Raw genomic sequence first — 24,781 nt, 5'->3', positions numbered from 1 at the left:
GCACTAGTTGAATGGTAATGAAATTCTTCGGAGAAACGGAGCCTTTTCCTAATTTCATAGAAATGAACTTCCACTTAGTTGACTCTCAAACAATTTAAAACCTTCCTTCAAACTAGTTAACAAATCGTGCTTCGTGTTATTTTTTCTGGAAAAATTTCATTTTATCGGTTTATTTCTCAGAGACATCAATGAAAGTAATCAGAATAGGGCAAATTATTACTTTGGGGATGATAAATGTGGGTTTGGGAAGGGGAGAGGTACGAGGGATGCCATTGCAGTAATGAGATTATTAATAGAGAGGAATATAGAGCACAATCAGGAGGTATTTGCCTGTTTTGTAGATTTCGAAAAAGCGTTTGATAGAGTGAATTGGGAAAAACTAATGGGTATATTGCAGAAAATAGGAATAGATTGGAGGGAAAGGAGGCTAATCCGCAACCTGTACATGTCTCAGACTGCTCAGGTGCGGGTGGGAAACGGGGAGTCAGGATGGGCAGTCCTAGCAAGGGGTGTAAGGCAGGGTTGTCCATTATCACCGTTGCTGTTCAACCTGTATGCAGAGGAAATGATTAAAGAGGCATGGGAAGCTCTAGTTTTTCAGCCAGCCAAGGGGCGAAAGCATTGCACAATGCATTGGGAATTTAGTTAAATAGATATGGGATGAGAATCAATATAAATAAAACAAAAGTTTACGATTTTTCAGAAAGAGAAGGACTAAGCTTAACATTAAAATAGGAGGGCAAAAACTAGAGCAGGTGTAAAAATTTACGTATCTCGGAAAATTTTCGGACCAATTTGGTCAAATTAGTAGGGACGTAAGGAGAAGAATTACACAAAACAAAGAGGCTTTCGCAAGGAGGAGGGAGTTGTTGACGGGGACGTTGAGAAAGGATATGAAAAAATACTCGTAAAAACTTAATGTGGAGCGTAGCAATGTGCGGCGCGGAAACGTGGTCCCGGAATGGAGGCTTTTGATATGTGAGTGTGGAGAAGAATGGAGAAGGTGAAATGGAAGGAGAAGAGTAGTAGTAGTAGTTTTGAGGGGAGGCGACCGACAGCTAAGGTCATTTGCGCCATAGGGGAAGGACAGGTAAGGATGAAGGGTGGAGAGAAACCCGGCGTCGGCATTAGCCTACTCTTTACGAAATCAAATGAGGAAGTACTTGGTATGGTGGGCGAGGAGAGGGGATTGTTGGGAGGAATCCTATGGAGGCAGGAAAAATGGATGAAGGGCGTATTGATCGGCAGTGTGATGTTGACGACCGTAATAGAGGGGAGAATGTTACTTGAACGAGGAAAGGGCAGAAATAGAAATGGTGTTGGACGGAAGGAATGAAGGGAGGAGGGAAGGAAACATTTGGAATTGAAGAGAGGTGTAGTATGTCATCTTATGCTTTGTTAAGAAAGACAAGGGAATGGTCACTCTACCACTTGGTAATTTTTATCGCTCTTAAACCTACCTTATCCGGCCGAATAGCGATAGTAATTAATTTATTTGCGTTTTTACTTTCTGATTTGGACTACAGTGAAGATGATTTTTACATTTAATTTAGAAATTTTTGATACTCAATTTTAAATTTATGTAGATCTTTTAAGCCCACATGCATGCCTTATAAGGCTGTCATTTAATGAATATTCTGCTCGGTACAACAGTGCCTACCCGGGGTTAGAGATAGCGAAAATTCCACTTTCCAACCACAGCCTAGAGGGAATCATGAGTTTTACTCAATTGCATTCACTCTGACTAATCTTGTGTGTTTTGTTGTCAAATCCCTTCCCACAATACTCAATGAATGTAGTGCTCGTTACAACATTGCTTACCCTGCTTTGTAGTTTACAAGGTCCCCCTTCGAGTTTCCCTCGTCTCTTTCTGTGGGGGGAGGCCCCTCACGCCGTCCGATGCTTACAGCGAAGTGTCCCAGTCCCTGCCTGTGACTTAAGGGAGGGAGACAATGATTTGTATGCCCATGTAATAGTATAATTTCCCATTCTCACTTTTCAATTCTGCATGACTTGCCCTTTTATGGTTGAGGCCTGTCGTATACGTGGTTATGGTTCTTAAATTAACCCTTGTTTTGAAATAAGTCTTCGTACAGAACGTATACAAATTTGTACGTTATTCACTAGTTTTTTACTAGATATTTTTATCACTTTTCATTTACCCTTCCCACATGGTGCTTGCACCCCCTGCCACACACCTTTTTGGTGGATCGAGGTTTATTTATGTCGATGGAGATGAGATCGCCATGAGTAGACATGTAAATGAGTGGTACATGATGTAAAGAAATTCAATCCAATTACACGTAAACTCCTGAAAACTTTTGGTAAAAAACGATATATCTTTTGTAATCTCGGTCCAAAAAGAAGTATTATTTACGTTTTCCCGGATGGACGGACGGGCGGGCGGTGGTTTCTCTGACAGGATTCGAGGGAGGGGAGTTTCAGGAAAGGTTGGAGGCCGGTGGTAGTTGGCTCCCAACCATTGCGGATTGTTTGTTTGCGAAACCTCGAAAACTTGACCTCGTTTCGTTCCGGTTATTGGAACAGCTCTACTCCCTCAAACGTAGCGTGAAACTAGGTAAAACCGGGAAAGAGACTCATGACATGTTTGAGGCAGCTTGTAGTGATAGCGCCTCGGGTAGAGCGGATGTTTTTGAGTGGTACAAGTTGTTTCGGGAGGGCAGAGAAGATGTTGAAGAAGCCGAACTTTCAGGACGCCCTTCGACCTCAAGAAGTGACGAAAATCTTGCAAGAATGACGGCTTTGTTGGACAGGGATGGGCAGTTTAAGTGTTGGCATGGTTTCTGATGAACTTGGAATCCCTAAAAGTAATGTGTATCCACTTGTGAGTGAATACGTGGGCATGAGAAAGGTGTGTCTGCGAAGTTTTTGCCGCGAGTGCTCTCGGACAAATAACAAATGAGAACTCGCACACGGATCTGCCAAGAGTTTCTCGACCCAATGAGTGAGGATCCAAAATTTTTAGACATTTCCTCACCAGAACTCTTCCTCTTCCGCCGCCATCTCAAATCCGTGCTGAATGGACGTCACCATGGTTCGGTGGAAGCGTTACAACAGGCCGTGACGAGGGAGCTTAGCAGCATTCCCGGCGCCGCCTTCCAGAAGGAGTGCGAGGCGTGTAAAACACGCTTGCAGTGGTGCGTGGAGGCACAAGGGTGCTACTTCCAAGACTCTTGAGTGAATGTATCCATCCTGGCGATAAATTTCCTGTAATCGACTCAGTGCTGCTACTTCTGGGATGGATCGTGCAGAATATTGCATCGCCTCCTAATGCATGTGAATACATTACTTAATTAAATGGAAGCATCCCTTCCGCAATGCTTAGCATGACTCACTGATGGAGACGTAACGGGATCAAAAACGGAAAACGAAGGGAATCTCAAATTGTCTCGCTTAAATGTTCTTTTACAGAATTTTTGTGAAGTGGACGGCGGCGCGTTTCAAATCACTGATGCCTCAAACAAAAAAATCCGAAGTAAGTTTGAAAGCCCAAACTTCCGCCATTGGCGAATGTGTTTTGTTCCGAACTTTCTGAGTGCTCCTGTTACCATCTTTAAGTCATCATGAGTATATAATTTCATTCGAAGAAAACGATGCATTCCTGTCCATATTTAATACTGAGATTGTGGACTGAGGATTGCTATGATGGGAATCCCGTCTGGAGGTCTTAGTTATTGAAAATCCTTCCCGAAGCGTGTCTGCCTTCGTCGCCGCCGTCGTTCGACTGTGTCCTCGTGCGTTCGGGCCTACTCGTGGTCCGGATAAACCCCCACAGTGCAGCCGGATGTGCGTCACTTATCGCACTGCGTATGGGCTGCGGGGCTTGATCTATGAGTGTGGGATCCTAGGGAAGTGTGCGGGGATTTATGTATTCAAAAAGATAGTGCGCAATGGCTAATGTACTGGCTTCCCACCGAGAGGGCCTAGATTCGAATCCTGGAGGTGGCAGATTTTTTCCAGTGGTATCCCGATCCCTACTTGAGGTGCTTCGTGGAGAGTACATCGAGTGATGTGAATGATCGCAGATTGATAAGATGACAATGCACAAATCATTATCACTGACAATTTGGCGATGCAAAAGATCTGCGCCAAACTGGTCCTCCCGAAGGTCTTTGGACGGACGACCAAGAAGAGCAGAGTCGACAGTGTCTGTTAGCGAAGACCATCTGAAACGTCGTCGCGACGATTCCCCAACATCCTTGCAGTCCCCACTTGGCACCAGTCTATTATATCCTATTCCCAAGAGTGAAATCCACCATCCCTCGAAGGACACCACCATGGAACCCTAAGTGCCGTCAAAGAAACTTTCACGCTTGTACCCTTGAGGACCCTTCGCTTACCAGGGAGACTCGGAGTCGTGAATAAGTCGCTAGAAAAAGTATGTCGATACTTAAGGGATAAACTTTGAAGAATTTTTAGGCATTCTAGCAATATCTGAAACAAATCTATATTCCAAAACTTTTCCCGGTCCTTTTTATACAAACCATGTAATGTATTGTCGCATGGTTGGCTGCCAAGATATCACACATGGGAATGTGTCACGGAATGTGAGAGAAGTGATTTTGGTCACTGGTTTTATGCGCATATCCCTAGTGAGAAGGCGACTGTGGGAGGGAGACCTGGCACCGAGCAGGAGGGACATGCGAACGAGCACTTGCGGACACTCCGCAGAGACCAAAAGGGCTTACCAAAGGGTCATCTCTCATTACCGAAATCTAAATGATCGCGTCACTCGCTTCAATTTATATCCCAATGTCTGCATTTTAAACTTTTCCTCCTCGCACTTATTCTTTGGAAAGCACGCCTGATTACGGACAGCCTTCTCCTTCCGTTCACTCCCCACTCAGGGATGATAAATAAATGGGTTTTTTTAATGCCTGGTGATTATGATGCTGATTTTTGATGGGAGATACACTGCATTTGGCTCCAAAAAAATGAGTCGCTTTAGTGTGTCATATGAGATTTAAGTGTGTTCACCATCGTGTTAGGCAGTGCCTAGAGTTGCAGAAACCAGGCTCCATCCTACCCTAAGCAGAGGACCACGGGTAATGCGTAATGATGATGACTGTGTACATCACTGAGTGATTCAGATGTAAATGCGTGAATATATATGATATGCAAGGCACACACACCCCCGCCGTGCCCCGACTCGGAGGTCCTCGCCCCACTCCGACCCCCGTCGCCCCACTCCCTGGTCCCACCGCGCCCCTCTCTCCGCGCAAGCAGGGCCGCCTCGACTCACTTCCCCTCCGAAGGTTTCTCGCGCCAACACGCCGGGAAAGACACTCCAAGTCAGTCAGCCGAGCAGCTTAGACGCTCGACCCAACAGAGCTCCCCTTTCCGCTAAGCCCTCGTCGCACGCCGGGAACGCGAGTCGCCAGTCGCGCCGATTCCTTCGGCTTGCATCGGAGGTGGAGGCGTTGGAAGGTGGTGGATCTCTTCGACGGAAGAACCCCCCAACACGGGGAGGGAGGGGGTCATTCCGGAAACGGGCATTGCATTGTTTATGCGCGGGAGCAGACATAAATCCATCCGTGACTGAACTGAATCTAATGCTCGATCGAAATACGAGTGCCGAAATTCCTGTTGCGCAGTATAGCTTCCTGTCTACCGGGCGAGGTTTTGTACGCCCCGGGTCGTCACTTGGATTTTCCTCCGGCATCGAAAATTATATAACAATTAGGTTCCTTCGTCTTCGCACCGAGGGAACGGCTTCTTTTGACGGGAGTGCCGCGAAATTGGGGGTTAAAGAATTGGATTGAGTCCTCATCCGACCACCGAGGTGGCGAAATTTGGAGCATTGGTGCGACATCTGTCATTCCAGGAGAGAGTGTGCGGTGGGAGAGTTTTTATTTCGCGTGGGAGCGCTCGTGTGTGTGTGTGGGCGTCACATCACCGCAGCCGTCTTCACCGCTCTGAGGACTCGGCGGCACTCGTCGGGAGAGGGCACTCGTGCGGTGATCTTCTGGTGATTCGTGCAAGGACGCTCGTGAACTCGCTCCTCTTTTGAAATAATCCGTCCGGACGTGTTTTTTTTATTGTTATTCGTCAAAACTTCGCCGTGGTTTTACAAATCTGATTTTATTATTTAATACTTTTGATAAAAAATTTCTACACACATATATTTTGATAGTTCGTTTTTTAATGGTCGAATACGCCCGCATAAATTTTTTCTACAGTTTTTAAGCATATATTTATTTCGGTGCGCGAAGTTATTTGTTTTGTGTGCTTGTGTTTGTGCGTGCGTGCTCAAGTCTTCGGCACGTGGGTTGACGTGAGGTGTGCGCCGGTTCGTGTTTGTATGTGTGACTCCCCATACGCAAGGGATACCTCCCCTCCCCCCCCTTTCAGTCTGCCACTTTGACCTTTGCCTCTCCCTGCGTGGTGGCGAAAAGACTTCGCGAGCATCGAACGGGGAAAGTTCCCGACACCTCGGAGTGCTCCCTGCCCCGTGTGTGTGCTCTGGGTATCGTGTGCTTCTAGAGGGGGAAGAGCGCGCGTGTTGACCGCGCAATCGAGGATCCCGAACCCGACGTCGTCTCTCCCCCCCCCTCCCCCCCATCGAGGGGCCGCTACGCTCCTTACGCGGCGCCCCCGGCCCCGCGTATTTCCGGACTTCCCTCTTCTAATTTTGAAATAACCCCTTCCAATCCTTCTCCTCCTACCCTCCGCCCAGTCATCTCACCTCTCTCACCCCACCCCACCACACCCCAACACACCCTCTCTCTCTCTATCTCTCTTTCTGCCCCTCGTAACCATGGTGACCGTCCGCAGGGGTGGTTGCGAGCCCCCGGCCTCGTCGTCGCCGGGGTCCGCGGCGGCGTCCCGCGCGGCCCTGGCCCTAGTCCTGGCCTGGGGCCTCCTCGCCTGGCCCTCGGCAGCCTTCAACGTGGACACGGAGGGCGTCGTTCAGCATCGAGGTCCCACAGGGTCCATGTTCGGGTTCAGCGTTGCCGAGCACCGAGAGAATGGATCCAGCTGGTGAGTGCGGACGCTTCCCCCCTCCACCCTCCAGTCGTTCCTCGCTCCCACCCACACCGGAATGCACCCCCAGTTAGACGTTCGACACCCTCGAAAGGGATCGCATCCTGAGGCTCCTAGTCGGGGCGCAAGTGTGTGTACTTTGCACGCACGGAGCCCGATGACGATAACAGATGACCCCCCACTGGCTAATATAGCCTTCGTTACACATTGTGCGAATTTGAAAGATTAATGCATTTGGAACTATTTTCAGGAGTCGTTCGTCTCGACTTGTGGCTTTTGGGAAACCGATCACCGGCATCAGGGTTTCATAAGGGACACCATGGTCTGTTGTTTTTCAAATGCACCGACTTCCAACTTGGCGACCCGAGCCCCGCGTACGCCACATGCTTCAGTGAGGGCATTCAAATGGGTGACGCGACGCCGTTGACCCACTTTTAACGCGATGATGCTCTGTTATTACACGCAGTGGTTGCCTTATTTTTCGCAGAACATGAGAATTCTAAGGAAACTTGTAAATTTCATGCATGAAAATGGGATCTATCACACGTGGCTGGGAAGATGTTCACTTAAAACAATGAGAATTTAGTGATACAAAACATCTCCAGTTCTATGCGTGTGATTTAGGGACTAATTATCGCTTAAGTTTATTCTTCAGGTATCAAGTATTTGGGTTTAATGTCGGCACGTACTCGACCTAGCGTAGCGCTTTTGCAACTAAAATAAATGCAACGGAATTAAAATATATTTTGCTTTCAATTAAATCCTGAGAGAAGACTTCCCTCCCAGCGGGAAAGTACTTACATTTTGGAGTATACTTCCCTTGCACCGAATCAAAACCAAAAATGTTTGTGGTCCTGTGCGGATGTTACGGTCAAATGCATGTCTTTTTGTCTCCTGCTCACTTGGCGTGTGGGAAAAGGGCGACAACTTTCGAGATTCAAACAAATATCTTCGCTTGAAATGTTTGCTTTTTTTATTCCAAAGATGATGATCTGTAGCTAGAATAGACGGCAGGGTTTGTATGTGTGTGTGTTTGTGTGTGTGTGTTTGTGTATCTGCCAGCGAATTGCCGCCCACGTGCGAAACCCGAGTGATTAAGGCAAACTTTCGTCGGGGATGGGGTGTGGACACCTTGGTGGTGTTTTGGTGTACGGGGAACACCTTGGCGTGCAGATAACGTCCACCAGAACGCATGCATCTCCACCAAATCTGTCGGAAAGCGAAAGTAGCGACATCTCTCGCCGCTTTTATACGAAAGAGACAGCGGGTGCGTAGGGACCCCCGTCGGATCGGGAAATACGAGGGAAGGCCGCCCGCGATATACCGCCTCGCCACACTGCTGTTCCTCCTGACAGTAACTCGGTGGTTCCCGAGGGTGTTCGCGCACCATCGATCAGTTGAAACATCTACGCGGGGGGGGGGAGTATCTCTGCGGAGTAAGGAACTGACGGTGGGAGAGGTGTACGACAGTGATGAAGTAAGTGTATACTCGATTGAGTCACCGTGGTAACAGATGAAGATTGCCACCCAAAAAAACTCCACGGACGACACACTGACCCGAAGGCAGTGTGGAACTTAGAAATGGAATCCCAGAGTCGATGATCCACGAAAAACGCGACAATTTTCATCTTCGCGAAGTAGACCCGTTCTGCGTAACCACTTCTTCGAGTGCTTATTCTTACGACACCGAAAAAATATTTTTTAAACCCCGTACTCCCGGCTGTAAGAAAAAAGTACGAATATATATATATATATATATATATATATATATATATGTATATATGTTTATATATGTATATATATATATGTATATATGTATATGTATTGAGGTTGTGGTACGAGTCAGAACCAGTTTTCGCCTCAAACTCTTGGACCTCACCCAACTGCTGAGTTGCATCTTCCTTAAAATAATTTCCAGAGCCGAAGAATGGTCTTAAAAAACACTAAAAATGGAAGTGTGCCGATGGAGAGAGTTCTCATTTCTTATTTTGGCGCCATGCCTCGAGGGTGCGCGCGGCCGGGTTTCCCTTGGCTTTGAGAGGAGGGCGGCGGAGGTGCTTGAACGGTCCCCGCCTCAACCAACCAACTAATGAGAATGCTGCCGCTCGAACAGCGTGACTTGGACGACAAATATCATCGCCCACTCTTTTTCAATAATCATTTTGCTTTCTGACGTATGATTACTCATTGGCCAGCCACAGTCTAGGCACACATCTCTGGTAGTTTAATACTCCCGGTTTCAGGTTTAGGAAAAAACACATGTATACACTGTCTAAGGATATCACTGGTCCATTCCTAGGTCTTCTAGTGTTATCTCGCTTCCTGGTTGCACGGCGCTTCACGGTCGGATGGGTACTTTTCTACAAATCATTATTTTTAAAATCATGTTTTCCGGTTAACGAGGATACAGTCTGCCATCTCTCTCCCTCGTTATCCATTCCGTTGCATGTGTTTTGAAAAAGATTAATTTCGGATCGCATTTAAGAGATGACTGCTTTGAAAAAAGTATTTTTGAAAAGTTTTAATGTACTTTACATAATGAACCGAAGTTGCGAAAAGAAAAAATAATAATTCTGGCTTTTTCAAACTATATATATGTGTGTATATATATATTGTATATATATATATATATATATATATATTTTGTATATATATATTGTATATATATATATTGTATATATATATTGTATATATATATTGTGTATATATATTGTATATATATATATATATATATATATATATATATATATATATATATATATATATACACACACTATATATACACTCACGAGAGCAATATAACATTTGGACGGCTGAATAGATCAAAAAAATAAAATAGATAAAACGTAATATAACATTTGGACGGCTGAATAGATCAAAAAAATAAAATAGATAAAACGTAAAGGACACATACGTTTCTGAAGGTTTTAGCAAAGTCTGACCTGAAAGCCTCGGAAAACGCCGGAAGCACAGGGGAAGGACTAGCTTCCCTACCCTGCTAAAGTGTGAATTTCACACGCCGTCGGACTTAGTAAGGCGTGAACCCTATTATCACCTACCAAAATGACCTAAGGAATATATATATATATATAATTATTATTATTAGATAATCTAATGAGCGGAGAAAATGGAAGAATATAAATACAGAGATATGCAAAATGAAGTACAAAAAGTTAAAAAATAAATTGAGATGGCAACAAATAAAGCAAAAGAAGCACTGTGGAAGACGCAGTGCGAGGATATGGAAAGTTTGCAGATGAAGGGTGAAATTGGTGCGCTCCACAGCAAGGTTAAATCTTTATCGGGAAGTAAGAAAGGAAGGAAGATCTCTGCTAAAAGTTAGAGATAAGGTGGGTAAGATAATAGTTGACGCAGGAAAGATCCAAGAGAGTTGGGAAGAATATAAAGAATAACTGTAGAGTAAAGAACTTTGACCATCAAAGTTAGACATGGAAAAGGAACATGGCGTAGAAGAAGATAGCTTAGGTACAGGCATACTCGACGATGAGATAGAAAGGGCATTAAGGGAGATGAAACTAAATAAGGCCGTGGGGCTGGATAACATTCCCGCGGAAGTATTGAAATGTTTAGGAAAATGTGGGAAGAAGAGGCTATATTGGCTGATTTGTAGTATCTATGAGCTTTAGTTTGTCAGTCAGCCAAGGGGTTGCAAGCATTGCTGAGTGAATTGGAAATTCAGTGCGACAGGTATGGGAGGAGAATCAATATTAATAAAACAAAGGTTTTGCGATTTTCTAGAAAGAAAAGGCTAAGCTAAACATTAAAATAGGAGGTCAAAAACTAGAGCAGGTAGAACAGTTAACGTACCTAGCAGGTTTTTTTGACCTACTCGGTCAAAGTAGTATGGACGTAAGGAGAAGAATTGCGCTAGGCAAAGAGGCCTTTACAAGGAGGAGGGAGCTGATGACAGGGTATTTGAGTAAGTATGTTAAGAAAAGACTCGTAAAAACTTTGATATGGAGCGTAGCTATGTACGGTGCGGAAACGTGGTCATTGAAGCAGGAGGATAGACGTAGACTGGAGGCTTTTGAAATGTGGGTGTGGAGAAGAATGGAGAAGGTGAAATGGACAGAGAAGAAAACAAGCGAGGAAGTACTTGGAATGGTGGGCGAAGAGAGGGGTTTGTTGGGAGCAATCCTATGGAGGCAGGAAAAGTGGATGAAGGGGGTAATGACCGGCAGCGGGATGTTGAAGACTGTAATTGGGGGGAGAATGCAAGACAAACGAGGAAAGGGGAAGGAACAGGATAGGGATGTTGAACGGGATGAAGGGAGGAAGAAAGTACTCAGAGATGAAGAGGGACCTGATATAGAGTAGGATGCTGGATTTTCTGTTTTGTTAGGGGTCGCAAAATGTTTTATTTAGTAGCTGTGTCAATCCAAAAACCAACCTTAACCGGTAGATTACCTAATAATAATAAATAATAGGTATTCTACCGGTTAAGGTTTGTTTTTGGATGGACACAGGTGTTAAATAAAACATTTTGTGACGCCTAACGAAACACTAAATCCAGCATCCTACTCTATATCAGGTTCCTCTATAAAATATGTAGAAAATAATATATATAAATATTATACATTTATATAATTCTACACTAATGATTAAGTAATTTGAACCTTCCATAATTGCCAGGATTTGGTTTTTGAAAGTGTCAACCCTCGTGACCTTCGGGACAAGCGTCTGTTCGATCCCGGGAGAGTGACGTCGGTTAGGGGGGGTTGAGGGGGGTGCGGTCTTTGTAGGGAGGCGGGGGCGGCAGACGCCGTGCCGGTGGCATGTGCTCGCTCCCGTCGGAAGCGAAGCGGCCTGGGCGGCCGGCCACGTGTGCCACGGGCCTATTCATCCTCGCGTCGGGGCCCGCCCCTCGGAAGATGACGCGGCCCCAGACGGTGGCGCAGCCGGCGGGGCGGGTTCTATAGAAAAGAGGTGGACCCAATGGTGTGGGCCTCACTAAGTTGTGATCATAACTGCTAACATCTTCATCATGATAGTATTTAGTCTCACGGACCACCGGCATCTTAACCAGCAACGTAAACCATGGTAACTTGAAAACTTCCGAGGCACTGCGGGAGATAACGCGACAGTATCTTTTTTGACGGAGTCATCCGCTGGCATGCACTTCAATGCAACAATTAAAAATCATTCGCTTCAACCGGGGTTTGAACGCGGACCCCTCGATGTCCGGCCGAAGCTATCCAGATGGCTTAAGACATCGAGGCAGCAACTTATCTCGAAGAGGATGCCTCGGTAGCTTAACCGGCTAAAGAACTCGACGGGAAATCGGGGGATCAGGGTTCGAATCCTGGTCAAGGCGAACGATTTTTATGCTGTGAAATTGTTACATTGCAATGGTAACTTGAGTTTGTGACGTAACAGCGTCTATATAATCGATCCTTAAACTTGACAAAGGGAATATTGTATTTGCGCATTGCAATCTATTTTGGCGTGATGGACGTCTACTACACGGTATCCGGTTTATACAGAGGCCATTCAGGTGTGTTCCTGGTATATATTTAGTTTGCTACGCATCGAAATGTATTTAAAATGTACAGCTAACCGCGTTTCACCCCAATGGGTTTGCGTGGCAAATAAGGGATGTCGAGGTATGATTCAGAGCATAATGGAAGAAACAATCAGTCTATGCGTTATGAGGAAGAATTGATTATGATATCCAATCAGTCGATTGATAGAAAATAATTTTCTAACTCGCAACGCCCTCGCCACGACACACGAAGCTGTCCCTTGAGAAATCATAATCTAGATATTTTAATGATAGCCACCGCCAAGGTGTGTGGCAGGGGGTGAATACACACCAGGATAACTTTGACCCGAATATTTTTACTCCTACCGCAATCGAACAATGTTATTCTGATCCCTGATCGATCGTGGAAAAAATGAAATCTTAAATCTATCTCCTCTATACTTAATCTCTCTTATTTTTTTGATATGATGACTCCTACCGTAGTGCGATGGGGCTAATAATACATTTTTAAAATCACTGCTAAAGATACGTCTTTCCAATTTACCCAATGGAATTAAACTGTAATTTAACCTTCGCTCCGCGAGTGATTCCCAGCTTAGCTGCTCTAATATTTTGGATCGGCTGCTAATTTTATCATGACAACGTTTCACAAATCTAACCAGCGATCCAATTCGGCAATCGATGTAACTTCGTGAGGATCTCACATATGTGCTTCCAGGATATTTTAAATGAGGCCTGAACAGCAAAAGATAGCATTTCTCTTTGACCTCTTCATCACATTTACCCAGTAAGTACTCTTCTAATAAATCCCAATTGTTTGTTAGCTTGTCCACATCATTCCCCATCATGTGATACTTCAGCGTATTTCTCGATTCCATTGTTTTCCCTTCATCCCTTCCCAGCATTATTTTGTCTTGGTTGCGTTCCTACTGCAGTAACCGCCGCGCAGGCAGGGCTATTGTGACCGAATCGGCAGACGTGGTTGCATGAGGCGTGGCCCGCCTTCATGCGCGGTTGCACACTCCGCGGTGGGAATGTTTGTCGCCGGAGTTATCGAAAGTAAAGCAGCCATTGGGCACGGGAATCGCCGCATATCGGAGGAGTCGGTCGGATAGGGGGAGGCACATGAAAAGCACCGCAGTCCCGAGGTACACCTGGTGCTCAGCTGGCACCGTCACTTGTCATACCTCCACACTTACACATTTACATATATGCAATGATCTTGTATCCCTTGATACGTACAAGTTTTCATAAAAAGTTTCGGAAAATTTTTCGGAAAAATAGATTTATTTCAGATATCGCTACAACAATGCCTCAAAGTTCTCCGAAGTACATCCCTTGAGAGCGTCGACACGCTTTTTTTCTTGCGGTTTTTCCACGACTCGAAGGCTCCGAGGGGGTAGGCGGAAGGGTCTTAAGGGTACAGGCGGGCAAGCAAGCTTCTTCGACTGCACTTAGGGTCCCAGGATGGTTGTGTCCTTTGCAGGAGAATTATTTTTAGACGGAATGGAAACACTCTGCTGGTGCCAAGTCGGGACTGTAAGGGAGTTGGGGAATCGTCGCGATGTCGTTGCAGAAGGTCTTTGCAAGCAGACGCACTTGGATCTGCTCTTTTGGTCGACCGTCCAAAGACCTTCGGGATGAGTTTAGCACAGATCTTTCGCATCGCCAAACTTTCATGAATGATAATGGTTTGCACTCATCAATGCAAATATATGACCTGCGATCATGCGCACACTTAATCGACACGGTATGAATTGGGAACTTTACACAGGTCAGGAAAAAATTGTAACCGATACTTTTTATACTAATCTTGTACTTAGTCTCGGAGTATGTGGGATGGTGACTCTGTGGTCACCATTGCACATTATTGGCGATGGTGGTGGAAGAGAGAAATATGTATTCATTTCCGTGTCGAAATTCGTCATATTATTTTTAGTCGTAATAACTCTTTAACAAATCGATTGAAGTGGAAGACCGCCGTTTGCAACTTGGTGATCTTACCATATGTTTTAAAGCATTACACTTCTAAATGTGGCCCACATTCTGACGTCACACATCCAGTTGGAATGGTTCACGCGGGAAGAGGCTTGGGGAGGGTGTTTCTCGGTAAACATCGCAACCTTCACATCCGCCTCTCATCCGCCATGTGAGAAATATTTTCAAGTGCGGTAAATATTTATGGAAAAGCTCCCATCTGTTTGATGAACGAACAATGCCCTCTAAATAGCTTGTACCTTAGAATCATTTCACTCATTTAGACCTAATGGTGGCTACATTCGTAAAGGCGGTTACTGCGTTAATTGAAAACAAAAACACTCAATTTTTTAAGACAACGCTATTTGTGATGAAATGCTTCGACGATCCTAGATTCATTTTTAATCGATTTAATTAACAAATCGATTGAAGTGGAAGACCGCCGTTTGCAACTTGGTGATCTTACCATATGTTTTAAAGCATTACACTTCTAAATGTGGCCCACATTCTGACGTCACACATCCAGTTGGAATGGTTCACGCGGGAAGAGGCTTGGGGAGGGTGTTTCTCGGTAAACATCGCAACCTTCACATCCGCCTCTCATCCGCCATGTGAGAAATATTTTCAAGTGCGGTAAATATTTATGGAAAAGCTCCCATCTGTTTGATGAACGAACAATGCCCTCTAAATAGCTTGTACCTTAGAATCATTTCACTCATTTAGACCTAATGGTGGCTACATTCGTAAAGGCGGTTACTGCGTTAATTGAAAACAAAAACACTCAATTTTTTAAGACAACGCTATTTGTGATGAAATGCTTCGACGATCCTAGATTCATTTTTAAGTATTTTTTCTCAATCCAGGCTTGAATAATAATAATAATTTTAAGATTTTACTGTCAGTAAATTCTATTGCTTTTTTACTTTCCGGGGGATCAAGGTGGTGCGGTGGCTATCGTACTGGCTTCCCACCCAGAGGGCCCGGATTCGAATGCCGGCGTCGTTGAATATTTTTCAGAGGTGTCTCGATCCCTACTTGAGGTGCTTTGTGGAGGGCACTTTGAGTGAGTACGTCGTCCGTCGGATGGGACGTTAAGCTGCGGGCCCCTCTCCTCGCCCACCATACCAAGTACTTCCTCATTTGATTTCGTAAAGAGTAGGCTAATGCCGACGCCGGGTTTCTCTCCATCCTTCATCCTTTCCTAACCATCCCTAATGGCGCGAATGACCTCAGCTGCGGTCACCTCCCCTATAAAATTCTATTACTTGAACTTTCCTCTCTTAATGTGGCGAAAATAAGACCTTGACGGTCGGCATTCCACATCTCCATGCTTGACGAACCACTTTCGTTAATGTCGGTTGGCATATTTCAATTACGTCCGCGTTAGCTTAATCCTTTTCGCGACTATTTGCGTAAGCAATAGAGCTTATTATGCTGCTCCTCGTGCCTTCCCATGCCTCCCTACCCAACCATGTTGTTTCTTATTGTTTTGGGAAATGGATCCGTCCATTGACGAGTGCTATGTTTAATCATTCACTCCAATTTCATTGGCAAAGATCTAAATGCTACATGGTGCGGCAGCGTAACTTCCTCTTTCAATTCAATTCGCATGGGAAGAAAGGAAGTAATGGTGCCGCACCCTGCATTTGGTGAGCAGACCAAGTGATTAAATTTGTTTCTAAGTATGCACGTATGTCATGTTTTATCTTCGAAATAAATGTACAGAGAGGACTAACTGAAGTGAAAATAAAGAATTGCGCGTGTTAAGAATGGAGGTTACGTTTTATAATAATAATAAAAGGCAATTTGGAAACGAAGTCAAACATGTGCTTGCATTTATTTCATGCTTTGGCTAAAATATTGCCGCTATAATTTGGGCATTTTTGAAACATTGCTGTCAATTAAGTGAAGGGGTTCCGAATTCGCGCCCAACAGCTCTCCACAGATCGGGGGCGTAGGTCGGTTGAAAATTTAAACTTGCCTTTATGCCATCGAAATCTATATATATATATATATATATATATATATATATATATATATATATATATATATATATATATATATAAAATGTACATATATATATGTACATATATGTACACATGTATATTATATATATATATTAAATATATATCTATTTTTTTTTACACCCCGCGATCCACCAAAAAGGTGTGTGGTAGGGCGTGCAATCACCACCAGGTGGCAAGGTTAAGGAGGGGAGAGGAAGGGAAAAGGGAAAAATATTCGTCAAAGAACCATCAAACAACGTGAAAACTAGTGAACATGTAGGACAAAGACTTCATTCAAAACAAGGGTTAATTAATCTAATGAACTATTTATTTGCTATGGGAGGAGAGAGAATAAAAACGAATCAGAACCATATATACGACAGGCCTTCACCATAACAAGACAGGTTATTCATACCAGTACTTGCCGTAATATCAATTTTTTGTGTTTAGTAACAACGTCTCATTTAGTAAGTCCGCGTGAGCGTCTATGTGTCCCTATTTATTCTTTCCAACGCATTTTTGTCAATATTTTTACAACATTTGTGTGGTTCTAATGAAGGTGTGTCTAGCTAGTTGGTTAAAAAGCATCGCAGACAACTGTTTGGTGCGTCCAAACACTACCTGCAGTCCGTTGGCTACTTTTGGTTTTAATTGCTGATTAATTAGATAATTTTCAAGAATAAAAACATGAACTACTTACCAGCATGCCATTGAGATGATAACAATAAATTAATTGTTCTGACGTGTCCTGACATTTGTCGACTGTGAAGTGTTAATGGAGAGACGTCCTGCCCCCTGTGCTGCCTCCGTGGTCACAAAAAAAACCCCAGATTCCTCAGCATGAATGGGCGAATCTCCTCGAGCGTGGTTCAGTGAAAAGAGTACTTTCTTAACGATTTCCTGATCGTGCCTCTTATCTAAACTTACCCCCCGCCCCCACCTCCCTCTCCCCTCCCCCGATTCACTCCCGACGACGACACAAGACCAGCCTTTATGCAGACGCGCGCCCTCTTCTAAGGACTCCGAGACCGACCCATCTCTCTCTCTAGCCCGCACCCGAATGTCAGAGAGCCCGACCCCCGTGACCCCTCTTGTGGGTGGTGGGGGGGGGGGGAGAGAGAGAGAGGGTTGGGGGTTGGTCGGGGTAGGCCTTGGTCACGTGGCGAGCGATCCTCGGCTCGGATTAATGCCCATCCCCTCTCGATCCCCTGCCCCCCACCCTCGGCATCCTCGATGCCGACGGCCACACTCGAATGCGTATTCCGGGGGCACATCTCGACGTTCGTCTTAGATGTTCGACTTCGATGTTCGACTTCGATGTTCGATCGGTCCAGCGACTGACCACTCGCGCTCGTCCGTGACCGTGACAAACGCCTTCACTCAATCTGCACGCAACCTTAAATTTGAAAAGGTAAGGACCAATCGAGACGTATAGATTATCGAATTCTCGATTGTATCATTCCTTTATCGTTTCGCTTGTTTTTTTTCAACAAATTATCCTAGAAAAAAATATATTAAAAATGTTACATTGTCCGAAATTTCTGAGGCATGAGAATCGTTTTCGTCCCCTCCCCTTCTTATTTTGCCAAGCTACTAATCCTTAGTCCTATACAAACATATATGTATGTCCCTACCGTCTTAAAGGTTGGAGCTGGTAGTATTGTTTCACTTGAAATTATGCGTCCATTTTAGGATCGAAATTTAAACAAAATATTTCCTATCGAATAAATCATGCCTCCCCCAGGGTTTTATGAATGATAACTAAATAACCAGTGCGCCACTATGCGGTCAAATGAGCCGTTGACTATTTTGTATCGCGTAAATATTGTATATGCACATAATTAAAAGACGGGTGACTGTTTACATAAATGTTGGAGAATAAATTAGCCTGACTTCGTGAGAGCATTAAAGGTTCTTTTAAGTGCTCAGGTTTCACGGAATCCCTCCAGCAGATCCAAAATTCAGACCACTTTTCTGTTTGGAAAGGGAAAATAACTTCCTATATTTGTGGCGAATTTTATACAAATTTCGTCACCTAAACTTGGGTCGTTTTATCGCAGTCGTAAAACCAATTACACTGGCTGTGAAAAGGTCAAACATTTATTTCGGTGTTCTGAGCTTTCGAAAGACTGCCCCAAATCTGAGCAACTTCGCGATCTTGATCGAGAGATCTTGGCCTTTTTTATGGTCCCTTTCCGTCCCAGATTGCCTGGACGTTTCCCCTCCCAGGATTACCTTTCTGGCTGGACCAGTTGCGAATCGGTGGCGAATGGCATTGTGGCGGGTTTATTGGATCTCCATGGGGGCGCTCCACGACAACTGGCCGTGCCCATGTATTTAGTGCGCTATCCCTCGGGGCATTACGCTTTCAGGCGAGGTTGCCGTGATCCCAAAATACGAAGGCTGTCAAAGAAGTAACCTCCGTTTTCATGTAGTGTGATAATTAGTGGAAGGGGGAACCGAATGGTTGCTGTATTGACACGCACGCAGTACGCCTCGAGCTGCAGTGGTCGGAAGGGCGCGCCGCTTGTCGTTTGTTTATACAATAGCCAGTCAAAATGAATAGTGCATTGGAAATTCTCACCAAATGTGAATTTCGTTCAGTGATAAGGTTTTTACTGATGAAAAAGAACTTCAAAGACGCTGACATTCATCATTGGGAAATTTGTGCTCTGTACGGACCAAATGGCAATGAGTGACAGTGAGATTTGAGTATGTCAGTGTTGTCGTTCGATGAAGAGGGAACGGACAAATGTCCATGATGGCGATGATGACAGAAGTGGCCGCCCCCATTTGTGGTGAACATAATGAACTACACCTGAAAATTACTGAAAACGTTGAAAATAAATGAAAACCGGCGTTTTACAATATCTGAAATATTTAGAAAATTATCTACATATTTCTATTATTTTGTTGCATGGAAACACGACTGAAAAGTTAGGCCACTAGATGTTTTTTGCTCGTCTCGACGAGGGAATGCAATCGATGCCTTGTCATCGGTCGGCTGCGATATCAGGACCACCGGGCAAGGCACTCTGGGCACCTGCAGCTCCACCCAAGTTAAAGGGATTTTTCGGGTACCAGGTCTTCCTGGGAAACCATAACCGGCACAGGGAAAGGAACTGGCCCCCCTTCCCTGATGTGTGAATTTTCACACGTCGTATAGGGCTTAGTACTGGGTGATCTCTACCATCACCTACTAAACAGACCTTCGGGTTGATTACCGTGTTTATGGTTTATATATATATATATATATATATATATATATATATATATATATATATATATATATATATATATATATATATATATTTTGAGATGAAAATAATAAATGTTCTGTATCTATTGCTGTGTTACAATGCAACACATTCAGGGTGTAAAAATCATTCGGCTTGACCGGGATTCGAACCCGGATCCTGGTCCGGCCGAGTGCTTTAGCCAATTAAGCTACCGAGGCCCCCTCTCACAATTTGAAATTGTTGCATTATAATGCGCGGATTGCGGATGACTCAGTTGAACGTTACTGTCGCGGCATCTCCCGCAGTTTCTCGGAAATTGTTTCAGTGTATTTTTGATAGCGGAACGGAGGTTACTTTCTGGACAGCCTCCGTACTTGCAACTTAATCTTCATTTATTCCGCCGTCCAAGTCTACAACCTCTTCACCTCTGCTCTCTCGCTGAACTGTCTTGAATGAGAGGAAGAATGAGAACCCATCAACGAGGACAGTCAGCACCGCCCAGTCCCTCCAGGTCATCCCGACCCTATATTACGTACGTCTCGAACTCTCTTTCTCAGGCCATCAAGGGCGAAATCAAAATAACAGGTCTCGCAACGTGTTCCGCTCTCCCTCGCGCCCTCTCAAGCCTTCCTTTCCTTTCGCCGTCTCAAGAGCCGCCGTCCATTTCGAGGTCAGGTGGATTTTGTTGAGGAAGGTCAGTGGACTTCCGCTGCACGGATCCCTCATCCATCGGCTGTGCTCGGGCGACCCTCCCTCCGTTGCCGCCCCTTCCTGTTGCCACGGTGCCGCTGCCCAGTCGGCGATCTGTCAATCACACCGCTCTCAAAAACAATTCCCTCGAACACCTTAGACACTCCTAATGAAAGAATTCTCTGCGTCGTCTCTTACGAAACTTGCATGGTGTACGTGACCGAAGGGCTCTTTTTTTAATTTTTAAACCGTTCTCATTAATCGTTTTTCCAAAGTGTTCACTAATTCGCCGTGCTGGCCATCATTTGGCGAGTAAAGTCTTGTCGTGGGTGAATTTGACTAGACAAGAAAATCTCCTGTGTGGTACAGAAATTATGAACTAAGGGTAATTAATCCCAAGACTCTGTGGGGGATGCCGCAATAGTAGCTTTTAAACGTGGTCATCCACTAAATGTGCATTACAATGCAACAATTTCCGACCGTAGAAATCAGTTTCAATTTCCAGTGTGGTCATCCGTTGGTCCCACTCGGCTCAGAGACTAAGTTGACGAGTGGTGTGCGATGAATGCTGCGAGACGTAAAACGACTCGTAGCTTAAACAAAGAGGCAAGTGACTGTGTAGACAGTGGCTGTGAGAGTTATCGTTGGGCGTGATTCTCGAGCACTGTTTCGCAGTCCCAATTGGCATTCATTCATTCGTCCCACGAGAACCCTCCCCCCCCTCCTTCTGACATAACAGGGTCCTTATCAATGCCCTCCCCTCGCTTCTATTATCCCATTCGGCAGAGGAGGGAGATGCGATCCCCCTCGCTTCCCTCCCCCCCACCTCGGGGGGGGGGGGAGGGAGGGCGAGTGAATAATGATAGCACGGTCCTTCTCCCGCCTCCCTTCGCCCCCAAGGCGGGGATGAGGATTGGGGGTGGGGGGTGCTCTGCCATTGGCCCCTTCCCCCGTGCAGTAGCCTCGAGGCCCTTGGGGGATTGCCGAGAGGGACGTGAGGTCGGTGTGGAAAAGGAAGGCGCGGGGTCAAGTTGAAGGTCGCCGCTACTTGGCGCGAGGGAAGTCCCTCTATGGTCGAGTCCCATCCACCCGCTCATCGGCTGATTTGTCTCGTGAGCCCTCAGGACGACTTTGCCCGTCATCTCGCGATGGGATGGGCGGAACAGCCATTCGCGGGCATCGGACAGGTTGGCTCGGTCAATGCCGAGCAGCAGAACCCGGAGACCGTGGCCACACGGAGGACAGGGGGCATGTAGTCCAGCCGCGGCTCCGTGAGCAGGGGACAGATCGGAGAGGGAAGGAGCGTCGCGCCTCAATCGATAAAAGGAAGGGTAATCACTCCACCTCATCAACAAATCAATTAAATGGGAAAAAGAACCGTATTTATTGAAAAACATTCGACAAATTGAATTGCTAATTTGGGATTATGACGTAGGAATCGGGAATTAATTATGAGAGTGACGCCCCTTTCCATTTGCGTGAGATCAGTTTAAATAATTTGTATAAAATGTATCGGGAAAATATTCGTAAAAATAGATTTATTTCAGATATCGGTACAATGCCGCAAAATTCTTAAAATTGCATCCCTTGAGCGTCGACGTACTTTTGCCCTTGCAACTTTTCCACGACTCGAAGGCTTCCTGGTAGGCAGAAGGTCCTTAAGGGTACAAGCGTGAAAGCTTCTTTGACGGCACTTAGGGTCAAACCATGGGGTTTCGTCACTTGAGGGAGGGAGGATTTCACTTTTATAGGAATAGGAAATCGTCAGCTGGTGCCAAGTCGGGACTGTAAGGGGGTTGGGGAATCGTCACGATGCCTTTACAGAAGGTCTTCGCAAGTAGACCGTCCACTCTGTTCTTTTGGTCGTCCATTCAAAGACCCTCGGGAGAACGAGTTTAGCGCAGATATTTCGCATCGTCAAATTTTCAGTGATAATAATGGTGTGTGCACTGTCATCTTCTTATCAATGCCAATATACGATCCGCGATCATGCGATCACACTTAAACCGACGGTTTGTATTCAGCACTTCAGGAAAACATAGTGACTGATACTTATTATAGAAAGCTTGTATATTGGCCGTGTGCCATCGCGCCGCCAGGTTCTGATAAACATTGGCACAGTGCCATCGGACCGACCAGAGTTAAACCAGAGGCGAGCGATGAGGGATCCGTCCACATAAGAATACCCAATCAGATTCCAATCACCATGTGAGATAAATCGGGGAATAGGACGGCATGTTTGGGATGAAAATGTCGAGAATGTTATTTCTTGAAATGGAGTGCCCCCCTGAGAGGAGGAGGAGGGGGGGACGTGGAAGAAGGGGAGAGAGGGGGTGGGGGCCGGTTCATCTACATCTACATAGCACCCCGCAAGCCGTCGCGGGGGTGTGTGGCGGTGGGTGTTAGGTCACCACCCGTGAAAGTGAATAAAACCACTCGCGAAAACCTCTTTAACTTACACTCATGCAAATACATATAGTATCAACAAACATGCACATGCGCCTACGAATGTAGTATGCAATAACGTGACAATATGTATACGTGCTGCATGAAGACTTAATTCAAAAAAAGGGTTAATTCACCTCGTGAATTAGTTATTTGTTATGCGAGAAAAGGGAATGAACCACAACCGTTTATACGACAGGCCACCGCCATAAGAAGACAGGTCATGTGGAGTTAGAGGGTAAGAAGGGGAAATTCCACCCATTAGATGGACACGCACCATACAATGGTCCCCACCCCCACAGGCACACAGCTGGGGAATGTGACACACCGCAGCAGGCAGGCCGCGGACGGCGTGAGGCGTCTCCCCCGCCCCCAACGCGACCTCCCTCCGCCCCACGCGCGCGTGATGGTGTTGCATTACCCCCTGCCCCTCATATTGGCATTCCCCCCTCGCGTGATTACCCAGATTAACGCGAACGGATTGCAAGGACGCACACAGAGGCCAGTTGTAGCGGAAAGGGCCTGGAAGGGGCCGAGTTCAATTCCCGTTGACTCAGGTCACCACATGCAGCTCTCGTGTGAGTTTTCAAGGAGGCGCTGCACTTGAGATATTGTCGGTGGCACCTGCCCTCCCTCCTCGCCCCCCCTCCCGCTCCCCCACCCGTCATTACAACACCGCGAACGCCACCTAAGTGTCACTTCGCTCGCCTGGTGCTCGTTTAACCGAGCCCTCCTCCGACTGATCCGACCCAACCCTCCCGGTCCATTAATCCACCTGCTGAAGGTGGTCGGTGACCTTGCCCAACTTTGGGATATTCTTAAAAATAGTGAAACGACGAAAAGGCCATCACTGTTTTGTTCAAACTGAATTGTTTCCGATCTACATGTATCCCGTCCCTTATCCTCCAATTTCCTTATTCCTTTGCAATCCAAGGCCCTGAGAGTTTCCGTCTCCTCGCAATGTACTTAAACCTCATCTCGTGCTCTTTAGATTAGTTTGCCTAATCTTCTTATAAGCGCCCTCCGTTGGATTCTCGCCTTTCGCCCTCTATTTGAACTACATTCGCGCACGCACACACACACGCACGCACACTTCCGCATCGACATAAATACCCCGCGATCCACCGAAAAGGTGTGTGGCAGGGGGTGCTAGCACCATCAGGTGGGGAAGGGTTAGTGACAAGGGTGGAAAAAGGGAAAAATATTTAGGGTAAAAACCTCAAATTTCCACACATGCTGGAGGTAGACTGATCTCAAAACAAGGATTAATTCGCCCCATAAATAAGTTATTTTTTGTGCGAACAAAGGGAATAAAAGTTAAGCGCAACCACATGTAAGCCAAGCCCCCATTAGATAGCAATACAGGCGGCGCAGAATTGAAAAGTAAGGTGGGGGAACTCTACTATTTACATGAACATGCAACCCATGGTCTCCTCCCCTAAATTCAGTTAGTTCATCATCGGTCGACTCAGTACACTCGACTTGAAGTACACCCGCCTCAATTCCGTCGCTCTTCTTACATTTTCCTCTCCTGTTTACATCTTTAGCAGAGTTCACTCCGTGTCTTGGGGTTTCACTTGGGAATACTTCCCCATGCTTAGGACAATACTGTCCGCCGTCGAAAAATACTTATTTTTATGAAAATGTCTTCTTTCTTGCCACATCTTGGGTACTACTTCCCTCCGGCTGCTTATACCCCTTACCGATCCTGTTGGTTAAATGCGTATCAACATTTTTCCACTTCTTCCAAAGGTAATAGGAAATAGTTTGTAAATAATTGTCAACATTCCTCTGACAGTGAAAGTACAATGAAACATTTGTAAAATCAAGAGTAGAAAATGGATATGTGGAAGTGGACGTTTTTTCTTGCTAGCCATAATTCACGATACGCGAGCCGTTTATATGATTTAGCGTCG

At 45.6% G+C, this 24,781-nt stretch overlaps 1 protein-coding gene across 2 annotated transcripts in view; it reads left to right on the top strand.

The window, feature by feature from the left end:
• Positions 1-5,324: 5,324 nt before the first annotated feature.
• LOC139687396 (integrin alpha-PS2-like) overlaps positions 5,325-24,781 on the top strand; it is a 391,921-nt gene continuing 372,464 nt past the window's right edge. For both annotated transcript variants that reach the window (XM_071584525.1, XM_071584524.1), the window contains exon 1: positions 5,325-7,002. In XM_071584525.1, coding sequence (XP_071440626.1) covers positions 6,779-7,002 — 224 coding nt within the window. In that variant the 5' untranslated portion in view covers positions 5,325-6,778. The remainder of the gene's footprint in view (positions 7,003-24,781) is intronic.

The sequence above is a fragment of the Hetaerina americana genome, unplaced genomic scaffold, assembly GCF_022747635.1.
Source record: "Hetaerina americana unplaced genomic scaffold, ioHetAmer1.1.p SCAF_190, whole genome shotgun sequence".
NCBI lineage: Eukaryota > Metazoa > Arthropoda > Insecta > Odonata > Calopterygidae > Hetaerina > Hetaerina americana.
The sequence above is the reverse complement of the archived record's forward strand: the minus strand, read 5'-3'. Positions and strand labels throughout refer to the sequence as shown.